This window comes from Doryrhamphus excisus, linkage group LG3 (genome assembly GCF_037039965.1).
Source record: "Doryrhamphus excisus strain RoL-2023G ecotype Guam linkage group LG3, RoL_Dexc_Guam_v1.1, whole genome shotgun sequence".
In the NCBI taxonomy this organism is placed as follows: domain Eukaryota; kingdom Metazoa; phylum Chordata; class Actinopteri; order Syngnathiformes; family Syngnathidae; genus Doryrhamphus; species Doryrhamphus excisus.
The window spans coordinates 19,848,171-19,865,185 of record NC_136359.1 but is presented as its reverse complement, the minus strand read 5'-3'; the positions used below and the strand labels follow the sequence as shown (position 1 = coordinate 19,865,185).

Sequence of the window (17,015 nt, the reverse complement as noted above, 5' to 3'; positions counted from 1 at the left end):
CAAAGTTACATGTAATAGGCTTCAAGTCTTCGTAACCCTTAACAACAAGTGGTAGAACATAGATGGATAAATGGACAACCAACTCTATAAAATTCTGTTCTTTTGTGAAGGTAATTAATTTCTTAATTTTTAACTATCAGATAATTACAATTCAATGGTCACTTGGCACTTGTGCGATTTGAGTACATTTCGGAAAGTATGAAATACACAATACACATGTATAGGCGCTCCATGGCAGTCAGTATCATATCTCCCCAGAAGTTAATTGGGACTGAGTTGCACTTTATTTTTCCCCACATATGAGACACATCCACTTTATCAAATGTAGATAAAATCTATTTCTTCCTCAGGATAACTGCAATCCCTCAGTGCTGTCATAAGGCTATTATTTCTTTGCGTATTGAATTTTTGTTGCTGTTTATGCTTTCACCCTGAGTTTCTAAATGAATTCTACATTCCAAAGATAAAAAGAAGTCAACACTTATTACGCAGCTGATGTTTTTAATAGTACAGTCATCCCTTGCCACATAGTGGTTTTAATTTCACAGCTTAACTCTTATCACGTTTTTTTCCAAAATAAATTATTCAATCAGGCCATTTTGTGGTTGAATACAGCCTATTATTAGTTTGAAATATACATATTTAAGAAAATTGTATGTATTTCTTGCCTCAATTAATATGTTTTAAGCATAAAATTGTCTAAATGTACCAAAAAAGGCACAATAGTAATAACACAGGCTAGTGTTGTGGCCGTAACCCATGCCAAGCTAAAACTCAACTGATGTCATTGTTTTCCGTACATCCGGAACACTATTATTGCAACATACACAAGTTTATTTATGTTTTAAGTGGCTTATTTTCTTTAATTATATCTACGATATTGGGTAATTTGAGTGTACATGTAACTCCTACTTTGTGAAAATGTATTTATCACAGCTGGGCCTAGAACCAATTAACCTTGATGAAGGAGGATGTAATTTGATTTAATTGATTAATTTAATCACTTTAATGCATTCTGCGAAATCAGATGCACTTGCACCGTCCGATATTTTGAATGAAACAGAAACATATCAGTGATGTGTAGATTCTTCTGAGTGAGACAGATAAACCACAGGCCACCTGCAATCTGTCTTTGTTTAGAATGCTATATCTGATCTATACAAACGGCGCAACAGAAAGAGTCACAGAGACACTTCTGTTTTTTTGAAAGTTTGTTGAGAAACTGGAACAGATTACTTGTTGCCGTAAAGAGGCTGACTGGAACTATCTATTACCAATATGCTGCAAACATATCCCACCTCCTTCCTGCTTTGCACAGACAATCTATGTATATGTTCTTATAAAGCAGTAATGGTAACATGCTTGTACATGGCGTTCTTATGTGTAATTTTGAGCGAGTTGCAAACAGTCACTTTAAGCTACGCCAACAACAGCACACAATTACAAAATCATAACTTGCAAACTCTTGAGTGAACACTGTCCTGTGCAACAAATACAGCACACAGCGTGCTTGTTATCCACCAATCACATGCCATTGTCACAATATGGTACTTGTGAGGTGCCTTGACTGACTGAAACACCAACAATGTGACTTATTGTTTTGTGGGAACTGCAATTTAAAGTATTGTGATGTAATATACACATTTTACCATGAAAATGATGGGTTTCTGTCCAATAGGTTAAAGACAAAGGACCAGAGGCCACACGCAGATTCTTCAACTGGTTCTACTGGTGCATCAATTTGGGAGCCATCCTGTCACTTGGGGGTGTGGCCTACATTCAGCAGAATATCAGCTTTGTGCTTGGCTACATCATTCCGACTGTGTGCCTTGGGATTTCCTTCCTTGTGTTTCTCCTGGGCCGCACAGTCTTCATCACCAAGCCTGCTGATGGCAGTGCTTTCACGGATATGTTCAAGATACTGAGCTTCACTTGTTGCTCCTCAAAACCTATGGATCCTAACTTGCTTCGGTGAGACGTAATCCTCAAGTAGTTATTAACAACATGCATGGCTGACTCATATTTTTGTGTCTTGCAATGTCTTTGTGGTGGTGAGTTGATTGGGGGGATGGTGCCATCATCCAGTTAACGAAAGTTTCCTTTAACGGCAGCAATTTCTTTGACGCATGATTGATGTGCGCTCCTCCTGTTTGACCCTCGGCCACACCGTAGTTTGATTGAAGCACGGTAACTCTAGCCACAAGCTGGAACAAATATTGGGCAGAAATGGAAAAAAGCATATTTAGATAGTTTAGATATATATGGTAAAGTTAGCTTCAAAGCCCTGGCAGATGGCTCTTGCAGCAAGACCAAAGTTATTTGTATCTACTGTCACTGTCACAGATTACATGGCCAGCCAGACACTGGAGCAGTGCAGGTATTGTTTTACCTTGGCATAAGAGTGGCCCAGCTAACCAGTGTTTTTAACATTTTTACCTCTCTGATCATTTTTAGCATTGAACTGCCAACTAAATTGGAGTTCCAGCTGCTATTGATGGGCTGTCAATGTGATGACTGTGGCTGAAGTCCAGTGTCAGTGCATTTAGCATTGAACCACCACAGTTATGCACACTAGCGCTCAAAGTCATCAAATCTTACCTTTATGCATTCCCACATAGTATCAGCATTTAGGAGCAAATATGAGGTGAAATAAAAAGGGGACAATACATCCATACATCCATCTGTGCATTGGAGAACAGTTGATGGTGCGTTCAATAACCGCCAAAAAAGTAGGACAAATCACAACTCACATTAAACATTCAAAAACTGGGTGAATTCTTAATAATAGTTACAGTATTGTAATAATATAATATTTACTGTAATATAATTATTAATTTTTATGTATGTGTTTCAAAAGAGAAATGAAATTACATTGAATTTGCAATTTTGTAGGTCAGGAGGGGGATTTTTAGTGTTTGTATCCACCACGATTGAGCCATCTGTTGGGGAAATACTCCCCCACATGAGCATTTCTTCTCACGATAACAACGTTAATTCACATGAGCCCGTGTCTCACACACACAACCACACAAGTGTGCTTAACTAAGCTAACCCCTGTTATCTTTCATTCACGTTCTGTAAGAGGAGATTCCATCAACCATCCTTCTCCTCATGGGAACAACGTTCATTCACATTATGTACATTCCCGTGAGATTCCGTATGATTCTCTACTCTAGACAGAGACTGCAGAATTGGTCTGATTGGTCAGATGTTGAGTGCTGTCAATCATTCCGCGGTCAGATAACATGTCTTGTTTCTCTCCTCTGCCTCATGGTAGCATATATATGCACATCCATTGCACATATGCACTACCGTGCAAATGCTTCCCCTTGGAAGATGAGGCCCGATGGACAGCGCGTGTTCTGTATTTAGGGAGGGGTGGCCCTGCTTGAATGTTTCCTTGTCATCTTGACATTCTCGCTTCACTTCTCATTTGAAAGCAAGCTATCCATCAATTTGTTAGTAAAAATGTAATACTCAAATTTATGGGCTATTGTGTAGCAATATGAGGTTATAGTCATATTTAAATTCATGTAGTGTATATTGACAGTTATAAGTGGCCCTCTGAGGGCAGTCATAACCGCGATGAGGTCCTCATTGAAAACGAGTTTGACAATCCTGGTGTAAACCCTCTGTCTTATATCCTCATATCCTCTTATATCATTTGATCCCCCTATATACTGGTTCAATTGATATCCTGTAGTAGTATGTTATTTCAAGGTGCTTCCACTTGACGAGCTCAAAACTGTCCACAAACCTGACACTCTATATTTAAGGTGGCCCAATTATACTGCCTTTCAAGACTGCCTTATTAAAATAGTTTCTCCAGAGATGAGGATTATAGGCTTTATAGTATAATGTTTCTTTCGTATCTCTAGAAGTGCTGTTATTTAAGGGTACGTAAGATGTTCTCCAAAAGACAGAATAAGCTTCTCACTTGATGAGTTGGTATAGCTTAAATCATTGTTAATTATTTTGGTCATTTCATGCTGCCAGTCCCATTTAAGACCTAATTTCAATACTTTTTGGGTTTCTTTCAGAAGCAGTAAATCAACCATATTGGATGGTGCCAAAGTGACCTATGGAGGAAAATTTTCAGAAGAAAAAGTAGAGGAAGTGAAATCCCTGGTGAAAATCCTACCTGTTTTCTTAGCCCTTATTCCATACTGGACGGTGTATTTTCAGGTAAATCATCTCTGAGTTTATGAGACATGTTTCATGCCATTGCATCCAAAAAGCTATAAACAGGTGCTGACATAAGTATGGGTTATAACTAGGGGTGCTCAGATCGATCGGCTACACATCGGTATCGGCCAATATTAGTGAAAAAGGCTGGTATCGATATCAGCCAAAACTTGCTTTATGCAAGTAAATGCCGATCCCCTCCGCTGATCCCCTTCACCGATCAGCTCGTGTTTGGGACTTTCTGTCTTTGTGAGAGCTATATAACTTTTATAATTTGCAAAACATGTCTCAAAAAACAACACTAAAAAATGTCTCACCTGGGTGGCGTTTTAAAAAACATTAGATTGATGCGACATTTGGGGCCGAACACTTGCCGATGGGATCATCTGTCCCAACCTGCTGTACTTGCGAATGTGGGCAAAAATAAGGCAAAAAAAGTCTCTTCTCAGTACGGATTTGGGATGATTCAGACACTATGTAGCACTTTTAGTGCAGGAGGAACTTTTGCTGTGTGCGGGGCTGTGTCGGATTGTGGATGATGCGTGACGCGAGACGAGTGAGCGTTTGCACTGTACTTGAAACGGACATTGTTCACACTGATACTCCCTCTTCTCCGGGCACAGAAGAGGCTGCATCTGTGCTTCAGGAGGCAGTGGATACCTGCTTTTCATTCAGGTTTTCAATTAATAACGTGAGAAGCCTATAAATAAATGCATACAAAAGGTGAGTTGTGGATATCAGCATTTTGTTCATGTTCTGGTAAAACAAGCATATTAGCTTTGTTTGGATTGAAAAAAGATGCAAATAAACATCACACAAATGAGTCGGACATTTTAATTTTGTAAAAGTAGCTCTCACAAGAAAAAACCTTGGTGACCCCTAATATAGCCAGTAGTACATTTAAACATTTACACTGCATGGAGTATGTGATCGGCGTTGGTATCAGTATTGGCCGATTTCACTCATGGATTATCGGTATCGGCTGCAGAAAATCACTAGTTATAACAATGAATGGCAACTTAACATGATGTTTTTAGTACTACAGTGCTAATCTCCTTATTGTGTTGCAGATGCAGACAACATACATTCTGCAAGGGCTTCATCTTAAAATTCCTGATGCTGCCGCAAATAGTACGACTGACACCCACAAGGTAATTAAGAAATTGATTGACTGTCTTTTCCTTTTAATTAATTTATCCAAAAGTCTATTTGTTTATTCCGTATGCCTATTATAAGTAGAACATGAGGAACATTGTTTACTGTTATGAGCAACCAGTGGTTGTTTTGTAAATATCACTTCATTGGGCTTGCATGTACATGTTAGGGATGTTTCATGTGATTTCCGAGGGTCCATGAACAGAGCACCTTGTGCTAGAGGAAGTACGTGATGCACCTATATGCACCATGTCTAGAAAGCTAGCTCAGCACCAGTGTTCCTTTTTGCTAGTTTGCTAGTTTTGCTAGCACCTCTTTAGACAAATCTAGTTAGAATGTTTAATTCTCGTGTTAAACCATGCCAAAGTTTGGAAGTGAGCTCTGAAACAAGTTTGGGATGGCTCAAAATGCTCTGTGTCAGACGGCGTTGCAAAACTGTTCCTTTGTGATGTCACACATCACTTCCTTATGGGCGTGGCTGTAGGCAGATACACTCTCTGCCCTCCCTCAAGCTCTGCTTCCCCTGCCCTCACCCAAGCTCTGTTTCTCTGTTTACGTTGCTAGCAATGGCTCGTAAGGGGAAGCCACTTTAGTTACAATCAGGCACAAGTGGTTGGAGGATTTGTCAATGACATTTCACACTGGACTGCTGCTGAAACCAGACACCTTTCCAACGTTCCTTTATTATTGTATTATTTTTTATTATATCATTAAATTATATAGTATACATATTAAAATAATTTTCTCAATCAATCGATCACCTTAAGTGTAGTGTTTCCTGCAAAAAGTAGGTCTGAACTAGATTGTTTACATGTGAAACTAAGGCAGTCAGTCACTGACACAGTGACAGTGGTAGGTAACAGCTGGAGGCTGTGGCAAAGGTTGGTAATGCCTTGGAGATTAAACCAGAACTTTACTTAACACACTAATACCTTGCAGATTAGCAACCTGTCTGTGTTGGAACACAACAGCGCCTCCATCCGATGACCCCTGATTAGTTTACCTAGTACTGTAAACATGTGGTCCCCTCTGTAGGCTGTTGTTACAGGTTATAATCATTACTGATGCTAAATATTGTGCAGAAAATTGTACAATATTTAGCACAAAAGTTTATTTAACAAAAAACATGATATCTTTCATTTTCTCTGATTGTTTTGGAATGAGCCTATCTGGTTATTTTTTTCATCCACATATTTTATACTTTATTTCAAGAATCTCTTGAATCTTAACCTTGAAACTGAAAATTAAACTGTTGCCTATCTTGAAGCTTCTCCACACCAGAAAGGAAATGAGATTACATGCTGCGATGTTTTTACTTCCTCACTTGACACAACTGGCCAAAATATTTTTTTTTCAAGGTGACAGGGCACACTAAAAATATGAACTTGTGTTTTTAAAACCTATTATGCTTTTTCCACTTTTCTGACCAATAAATGTCGTTGGAATGTTGTGTTCTCGTGTTAAACAATGCCAAAGTTTCAGATAATGAGGTTTGCACATTTGGAAGTGAGCCCTGAAAGAAGTTTGGAATGGCCCAAAATGCTTCTTTTCAAAAAGTGTGGTAAAATTTGCCCTTTTGTGATGTCACAGACGGGCAGACTTCCCTATATGATTCATAGATAGGAATCACTTTGGATGTGTGACCATTGACAGCGGAGTGGGCTGTTGCCGGAATAAATTAAGAGCGAACAGACCGTTTTGGCAGGAAGCACAAATCAAAGGAAATACAGCTGGGATAGGTGCAGATTCTGGAAGATCAAGAAAGTTTTCTGTGCGGGTTATTGTGTGTAGCTGTTCTATAGGAGTCCACACCTCAATACAAAGGGGCAAAAAATGAGCGTACCGTTCTCCTTTAAGATGAATAAAATTTTGTGGATCTCTTGTCTGTATGGGATGTGGTTTGAAGTACTTACTTGTACTTACAATAGTACGTACATTGTCATGTTTGTAATGCATCTATCTGTATTTTGCAGTACACGCTGTGCTACGTGTACTGTATACAGGGTGCCTATGGGTTCCTAAGTATGGAATTTGATTTCATAAATGGAAAATGCAAACTTGAGTATGGAAGAATATTCATATTTCCAAGGTTGTTACCACTCTGTTGTTTTCTAAAAGATAAAATAATGAAAAACAATGGCAAGGACAGCTAAGATGTTTGTGTGAGAGCACATATTAGGCGACACATCCCGGGAAACATTTGTGATTGACAAGATGAAGAGCTCAGCTCTTGTCCAACCTGTTCAATTAACATTAACAAGAATCTGAAGCTTAGCAGTCTACCCACACCTTCATGAATACATATGCATGCGTATGATGGGGGCAGTTTGTCACTTATTTTAACCTTCTCCAGCAGATAAAATGCACTTTCAGCCATGTACAGACTGTTAGTGGGTACTGTGTGATTTTAAAGCACACATTGCTACAATTTAGGAAGTTAGATATGGAATATATATAGAGCTTTTATAAAGACTCACCATTAGTTTACCACACAATATTTGTCCTCTCGTTTAAATGATCTGCTAGCATATAGATCTGAGATAGAGACAAGGATGTTAAGTAAAACAGACATTCCAGTATGAGCTGGCTATTGTTTACTGTTTACAGCTTTAGTTGTTTTTGTCAAAATTGGAAAAGAAGGATTGTTAAATGTCTTGCTCCAATTCTTATGGTTTGCCTCTTATACTTGAAAATTCTTGTACTCCCCCTTCAATCTCCAGTCAAACACTACCTAATATCAGTTTGCTTTTCCTTTTTCCAAATGTTTAATCAAATTTAGATTTGTCATAATGTTCCCTCTTCCTAGAAATCATTGACATACTGCAAAATAGATAAGGAGCTCTGTGCTCCACCATAGATGTGAAACTAACACTTTTGCTCTTGCAGCAGACCTTTTGGGGGGAAGAAAATCCATTTGGAAATGACAAATTATAAATCCTACTGTGACATACCCAAATATGCTAAACCAGAGCTATACCAGGGTATCAAATGGCATTTGCAATTTGACAACATCTTAAGGGATTTGCGGGTGTCTTTGCTCATACAAAGAATACACAATTGTAGATTAGCTTTTCTTAAAAATATATTTGAATTTCTGATTGAGAAGACTAAAATTAATTATTTTCTTCCATCACATTTTATTGAAATGGAGTTGATGAGTTTAATTTTATTTTTCAGTTACATTTAACTTTCACCACCTGGGGGTGCCAAAGTAATAGCAAGTCAAAAGTGCAGACAGACAGAAACACACACACATACACACATATTCAACTGTGTTACAATTTGCAGACATTCTCCATATTGTTCACGCTTTATTGCTTTTTGTACAGTTTTATCTCATCTCTTTCCTATGAATCCTCTAGATGACGTTCCACTTCCCTGCAGCATGGCTCACCATGTTTGATGCGGTGCTCATCCTGATGCTGATTCCTCTTAAGGACAAAGTGGTGGACCCTATTCTGAAACGCCGTGGCCTGCTGCCCTCTTCTCTGAAGAGGATTGCAGTGGGGATGTTCTTTGTCATGTGGTCGGCTGTGGCAGCGGGTGAGTACCCAGTCATGTCCTCTGTGCACTGCCTTTTAAATTGGCCAGACAAACAAGGACAGGACAAAGTCAGGGATCTTTTGTCATGTATTCAAGGTAACAGACAACGTGGCCTTGACAAACAGGGTGATGCCCTGGGTGTGTTTTTCTTAGCGCTGGAGCTGGGACATCTCATTGTTTTGATCTGAAAGACTGCACCAAAGCCACTGAATCATTTTTTATTTCATCCTGAGGAGGCCAGCCTTATGGGGCAACAGTAGCATTGATACAGTACAACACAGTAGATCCCCGCTATGAGCTGGGTTTACGGTGCAATGCATATTCTCTCTTCAATTGCCACTGTTGTTTTGAAACACAATCCAGGTATTCGCGCTTAATATGGCTCACAAACTTATCCACTCAAAGTATACAATGTACCAGTACTCACCACTAATGAATGATAATGTAAGATGATGGAATTTCAGTCACAGTGTAGCCTTTAGCTTAGCTGCGTCGACATAATCCACACTATTTGCCTGTTGTAATTCCACTAACAACTGACGATAATATATTAACTCATGTTGACCTTGGGGCAAGTTTTAATGCCGGACGTAGTGTCAAAATGTGTGCTTCATCCACTTGCATCAATGATACGTTTAAGGACTGCTGAACAAAGTGTGAAATCTCAACACTTAATAAAAAGTACATTAGTGAATACATAAAGACACAAACATGTACAAAATTGTGGGCTTTCTAAGATCGGTCCATGTCTGTTGCGCATTTTATTAGGTATTTATAACTTGTGTTGGCGATGTTTCTCTTTTTAAAGAAAAAAATATAGTAAAAGTATTGAATGCTGAGTCACTAGTATGCAGGGATACATGCACTTATCTATGATGCTCAAAAGAGACAAGGTCATAATAGACAGAAAGCAAATTCCTCTGAATTAAGAGACAGAAAAAATTCCCATAGACACACAACAGCTTGTGTAATATGACTGTTATAACTACAAAGAGGAAACCAACTCTATTTTCTTTCCTTTTCACTTCCTCTTGGCAGAGGGGCCAATAAATGCCTTTGTCTAGTCTGTACATTCTGCAGTGTACCCAATATCAAACAAATGGTCCAGCTTTTACGTAAACCACTTCTGCGGCCAACAAAAAAATATTAAATGCCACGATTTTCTGTCATGTCCCTCCAACAAAATTGGATACATTAATGACTGTATGACAGTTTCTGTCATAATTAAGCGGGAACAGAAATAAATATGTGTTCATGTTTCACATAAGGATTTTGAATGATGGGCAAAATTCCAAAAAAGTGCAGGTCCCCTTTAAAGTTCCATCACCTTCATTCGTATCACATCTTTTGGGAGAATAACATTAAGTTTTCCAGCAGGGCAGATTTTATATATAATATACTTACTTAATAATATAATATACTATGAATAATATACTTGTGGAGGGAGCACAATCACAGATCATTGAGCACCCACCAAGAGGTGCATCTTCTACGAAAATGGCAACTCCTTCACAAAATGTTGCGAAACGGTGCCACTCTGAACAATCTAATTGAATGCATGTTACTTATATGTGGTGATGCTATCACATCATTGGTTTATATTGCTTTAATTTTATTGCCAAATAAGTCAAATATTGTAGATATTTGCTCATATGAGCAAACCCCAGATTTTTCAAATTGAGTAACTATCCTCTCTGTGGGCCAAGTGTCACGTAACATTGTTACTGTGATATTGTGTCACATTCTGCAGAGAGCTTGATTTGTGATGAAACTCTCTTAATTACTGTGTACTTGTGAAGACAGGATATTTCTTAGTACAAATAACAAATACCTATACATACAACATATGATACATCACCCTATTAAAATAATGACCTAAGTCATCATAAAGAGCATAATCCTTTCAACTAAGTATTTTCAAAAATTGATTTGTGTTGTTGTGGAAATTGTGGAATCCTATAGAGCAGCTACACACAATAACCAGCACAGGAAGCTTTCTAGATCTTCCAGAATCTGCACCTATTCTAGTTGTAGTTTTTAGAATTTAGTTGGTTAGTCACTACCCTAGTGCTCAGAAGCACTTCGGTGTTGTGCCGATTGTTGCCGATACCAACTTAATAGGAGTTTGGTTGACCTCTTATGTAATAAACTGGAATAACTCAAAAACGAAGGTAGCACAAACATTAATCTTAACTGGACAAAACAGCACAAACATAGCACTAAAAAGTAGACTGTCGGTTTCATTCTGATCATGTTAGATCATGTTTTTGTTAATAACACAAAAAAGAAAGCAGCACAAACATTAATTTTAACTTCATAAAAAACATGAACCTACCACTAAAAAACTATTATTGAGTATTTTTGTTTTAACTGTTTTGATTTCATTCCAAGCATGTGGGAGGCTTAGTGACCTTTGGTTGACCTATGTAATAAATTGTAATAACTCAAAAACAAAAGCAGCACAAACATTCATTTTAACTGCACAAAACCGCACAAACAGAACTAAAGAAAATATTTTGATTAGAGTTTTGAGTGAGGTAGAGGCAAACTTCAAATATTTTGCTAATAATTGGTGATATTCAACTATGAAAAAATATGATTTATTATTTAATATATTTTAGAAAAAAATTGTGAAGAGTGAAGCCACACAGTGATGAGGGACGACTGAATATGTAGTACTCTGTTATACATGTTGAAAGGCCATTCAGGTAGTTGCTTTTTCACACCAATTCTTGGGGAAATTCTTTGCTTTCATTCCAAGCAAAATGAATTCTGAATATTGCAGCATGTAATTCCTTGGAATGAAAAGAAAGGGTCACGATGATGCAGTGGTGTGGGCATTGGTCACAGAACAGTGAGTTTACACACAACCAGTTTGACCTGGATTCTGTCTGTTTGAAAATTTAATGATATTTTTACACTTACAGTATGTGCTACTTGCTTCCCAATAACAGTATTTAAGCAGCGTCTATCACACACATTTAAAAAAATTCAGCATGAATTCAGCCATGAATTATTGGCACAGCCTTGAATGCTGTTTATCAGCAGTGTCACTTGTGCTTTTCATCGAGGTTATCCACAGGACATGAGCAGATAACCTCAAAGGCTAAAGTCTTGTCATCCTGAGAAGAGATAAACAATAGAAGATGTTAACTTTGCTGGAGAATATGCAGCACGTTGAACCTTCGGCCTCCAACTCTGCGTCCCCAACATTGACATTGTTCATCCTCATGTGGAAGGACTGTGCAGGAATTTTTCATGATGAAATTGGTACGGCACAATTTCACAAGATTTCATGGGCTTTGCTCTTAGGCATGGCAGGCTGAGTTAGATCTTCTAAACAGTACAAAGCATGCTGTCATGCAGAGAACCATTGATTACTGATACAATTTTGTGTTTGTGTCCAAATGTTAGGCACGCACTCAGGGAGGCTGAAGAAAGCAGGGCTGACGTGACGTGACGTTCCTTGAGTACTTTTTTTAGTACATGGATAAAATTCTTTAAAATTAAATGTGTGTTGTAATCTGCTTTGGTTTGGTTGGAGCTCATTTACTTTTAGGTGTCCAAGACTAGAGATCATGTTGGGCTGTGTGATGTTTAGTAATAAGTGTGTAAGCAGCGCTGTGTGTTTGTAGTGAAGGACTTAGTGTAGGCAGCCTAGTGGCCTCATGGTCTGAGATGGACAGCGGGTATTATTGCATAGTCGGATTACAAGGCTACAACTGCTCTCAAGTGCAGCATTAAGTGTAGTTATGATATGAGACTGCCTCTGGCTGTTATCTGGAAATGCTGTTGGACTGCACGATAATAGCTATCAAATAAAGCTTAAAAAACATAATGGTGGTTGATGACATCTACTCGGGTCTTTTCATAGAAGAGTGCCATAAATATCTGCCATAATATGGAAACATACAGTTTCAGTCTTTATTTAGTAGCCGGGAATGATCAAAAAAGCTCAATCATTAAGTTGGCTGTCATTGAGTCCACACGTTTTAGAGTTTGTTTGCTGGTTATGCACCTCAGATGATTTAAAAAATTGTGTCACATTCACTCTATAATACATTACCTTATATTAATCTTTTAATCAGGATGATCAGATTTGTTGTTATTAATGTTGTTTGTAGTATGCTCATCACTCATATTTGCTCTGATTAATGTTTTTTTGTCTGTCCTTCAGGTATTTTGGAAACCAAACGCCTGGAGATTGTCAGAACAAATGGTCCCATTGACCAGGTGCTTGGCAACGTTATCTACTATGCAGCTGATTTACCCATTTGGTGGCAAGTGCCTCAATACGTGCTGATAGGAATCAGCGAAATATTTGCCAGCATTGCAGGTACAGTACTGTTGTTTTGACTTGTGGGATAATTTCCAGTAGATATAATGAATTAGTAACTACAAGTCTAATTCACCTTTCCACTGAGTTACAAGCTGTATTCTTGAATACAATTGACAAATATAGTCAACAACAACAATTGCAGTGACAATAACCGAACAACAAAAACACATCAGCTAATGCCTATGATGGCTATTAAAGACCAAAATGAAGAGGACAAAGTAATATCAACAGCCACAGTGATACAACAAGCAACCCATAGCCAGCCCCCCAAAGACCCAGACCCTTCCCTAGACAGACTGAATCAATCTGAAACAAACATAAACAGTTAGTGGTTTGGCCCCCAACATATTAGAAAAGAGGCAAAAATGTTTATCACTGTTTTTCAATGGCAATGCTCCAAATGCAGCGTTTTAAATTCTATAATTCCGTAAAATTTGAGAGACTATAATCACGGTCTGTTATTTTGTGAGCTCAAGGAAATAAATTGACAGAAGTGTGACATTCAGTATGTTTAGTCAAAGTAAATAGTTCCTTTTAGTCTTCTTCCATTAGAATAGATCTATTGAAAGCCATTGCCATCAAATGCCAATGTCATTTTGTGAAGAAAAACAAAACCTGTTGCTTCTGTAAGAAAAACATAGTGTTCATTCAATGTCTTACTTGTACTCTCTTTTCTTTGAAATTGTTTGATTAATTTGTGTAAGTGTGAACATAACGAGTCCCACATAATGTTAATAATGTTACAATGTGTCTGTCGTTCCCTTTGTTTTGCAAAACATTCACACTGATTTTTTTAATTCTGTACAATTTGCATAATGCTATAAATGCTATTGAAAATGAAATGTTAACTTCACAAGTACATGTGCCATTTTAAATGTCGAGAAAAGTTTATCTTGTTTACCTTTTTTCCATGCTTTTTGTACCCTTTTTTCCCCAGAACATAGGTATCTATGAGGAAACTGTTCACCACATTAACTTGTGCTGTATCCTGTGAGGAAAGTCTTAAAAAGCAAACATACTTAACCACAGTTCTCTAATCTCCCCAGACAGATGGAGCTATCGGGCCTTATTTGAAAAATCACGTTTGAGGTGCCCTGAAATTATCAATGTCAGCTCGCAGGCAGACAGCTGTGGTGGTGGAAAATAAGACTTTTTTTTCTTCTGTCTCTCATTTTCTTAGTTCTTTTAACTTCTTCCATGACAGCGTGATATGTGTTGAAACATATTGGTCCTTAAGACCAGACTATAGAAGAGTATATCCTAGAGTGATATCGACAGTGTGTTCTCCGTTCATAAAAATGTATTAACTAGGGATGCTCTGATCAAAGGGCCACCGTTCAATATTGTCTGATTTCTATGAAAAAAACATGTTATAAGCGTATGCCGATAAACGCCTTTAAAAGCGGACCGCAAAGACCGATCAGCGTGCAAGCAGCAAATCTTGCATGTCTGCTGTGTCACATAGGGTTGCCAAGAAAATGACATGTCTCGTATTGAGCTTGACACTGGTTTGATCACTCCCTGACCAAACCTATTGCAGTTCGACTATTGAATCTTTGTTTATATGCTTTGCCTGTCTGTTACTGGCTGTAAAGTTATTCACCTAGCTTTGGTCTCCAAATGTGACTTTTTACCACACATTTTGTTTTCAAAATGCTATCGTGTGTCAGGGAAGCGGATCACTGTTTGCTGTCATAAGTAAAACAGAAATAGTTGGCAGCTTTAATAAAGGTGAAAGTTGGGCGCCTCTGCGACCTGGATTCAGGATTAATGCTCCTTTAAATGCAGCAGGACTTATTTTTATGCAATAAAGAAATGTATTTGTATTAATTTATTTCGGGTTCCTAGGAATTGTGCCCCTGACCAATACCACTAAAATCTACAGTTAATCCATGTGATCGGTATCAGATGTTCTCACTCATGGATGATCAGAATAGGCAGCATAAAACCCTGATTGGAGCATGCCTACTATTAACAAATATAGCTGGCAACTGGGAAATGACGAAAAAGGCCAAAAACAATGCTACTTTAATGTCGTAACAATTCTAGCTCAACATCCTATTGGACCACTGCTGGTTGCAACAAAGTAGTGCACTGCATTTTTAATCAAGTGCTTCAAGATGTGATTGATCAATGTAGTGCACACAACTGACCATTTATTTCACCCATTCGTATTACCTACCTACTGATGCATCCATCCAGCCAACCAACCAATTCACTAGCCTACTGGATTTATTTTTACTTATTAAATAAATGTTTGTTCTATCTCTCTGTTGCAGGACTGGAGTTTGCCTACTCCGCTGCCCCCAAGTCGATGCAGAGTGCTATCATGGGGCTCTTCTTCTTTTTCTCTGGGATTGGCTCCTTTGTCGGTTCTGGTTTGTTGGCTATCGTGTCCCTTAAGGAGATTGGTTGGATGTCATCTCACAAAGACTTCGGTAAGGGATGTAGCAGACATGCACAGTAGTGTGAAAAAACATTTGCCCTCACCCTGATGTTGTATTTCTTTTGCATTTTTGTCAAACTAAAATGTTGCATAGCACCAAACAAATTAGCCAATGACAACACATGCATAGAACTGTACCTGTGGTCGTTCCTCATCTCCATTTCTCCAGCTCCATCTCTGAGCTTGGTTTTGTATCCTTCCCCTAGACCACATGTGTCAAACTCGGGCCCGAGGGGCCAAATCTGTCCCGCTATGCAATTTGATCTGGCCAGCGAAACAGTTTGGAAAATAGAATTGAGTTGGCCCACCTCACGGACCTTATCAAACAAAGTACTTTGAGTCATATGAGTAAGTTAGCGATACTTCCGGTATAAACTAGTCTGCCGTTTTGGTTTGAAATAAATATTGTATATGTAGCACGAAATTCACAACCATTCTCTATAAGGGTAACAGATTCAGACCAAAAGTCAAAATAATTTAACAACACATTACTAAAAACAACCTTGACACCCCTTCCCTAAACCATGATGTTGAACAATCTTTGCTTTCTGGTCATTTGACAGTTGTTTTGAGGCTATCATGTTGCTATTCTTCAGAGAAGATGCAACTTCCATTTGGCCACCTTAAATACCCTTCCTCATGATTGGCTTCAATAATGTATGCAGGTCAAGGGTCAATTGGCTTACGAAACAAATTTTGTGTTCCAATAATTAGTGCTAAAGGTATTCAAATCAATACAACAAGGGTGCCCAAATGTATGCACCTGCCTACTTTTGTTTAAATAGTTATTGCAGACCTTCTATAAATCCTATAAACCTAATCACTTATCTATCAGTGTGTTTGTCTGCTGTATGATATATTTAACTGAATTTGCTGATCAATTGCTGAACCAGTGATTTATAAAGGAAAATCTTGAAAATGTCCAGGGGTGCCCAAACCTTTTCATACCACTGTAGATGGCATTTCTACTGAGAGAATGCTTCTGAACCAGATGCACATTTCCTGAGCATCAAACCGTAATAGCTCATTAATACAGTGCACAACTGGTATGGAAATATGTTTGATGTTGTTAGCACAGGAAAAGATGGGTTGCACACTCCATGAATCCATCAGTTTCTCATCTCAGCCTCACCTCAGGGCCATTTAAAGTTGCACCAGGTTGCCTTTAGACATCTTTTGTTAGCCAAAACACCTCATTTAAAAGGTGAGATTAATAAATGGAACAAAACATCCTCCTGGCCACAGATAAAAGACACATGGCACAAAGGCTAGGTATTACATAAGTCAGGAATCACTCAGTTTGTTTTGTGGCTGTTTTTCACGGTGTGTTGGATGTTAGAGTCCTCC

The 17,015-nt window shown here is 38.3% G+C and overlaps 1 protein-coding gene across 4 annotated transcripts in view; it reads left to right on the top strand.

The window, feature by feature from the left end:
- Positions 1–17,015, top strand: part of slc15a4 (solute carrier family 15 member 4) — a 30,288-nt gene that overhangs the window by 2,812 nt on the left and 10,461 nt on the right. For 3 of the 4 annotated variants that reach the window (XM_058069592.2, XM_058069593.2, XM_058069591.2), the window contains exons 3-8: positions 1,679–1,971; positions 4,041–4,185; positions 5,256–5,336; positions 8,703–8,883; positions 13,061–13,219; positions 15,502–15,660. In XM_058069592.2, the coding sequence (XP_057925575.2) occupies positions 1,679–1,971; positions 4,041–4,185; positions 5,256–5,336; positions 8,703–8,883; positions 13,061–13,219; positions 15,502–15,660 (1,018 nt within the window). The remainder of the gene's footprint in view (positions 1–1,678; positions 1,972–4,040; positions 4,186–5,255; positions 5,337–8,702; positions 8,884–13,060; positions 13,220–15,501; positions 15,661–17,015) is intronic. The other variant, XM_058069594.2, reaches the window with a different exon arrangement.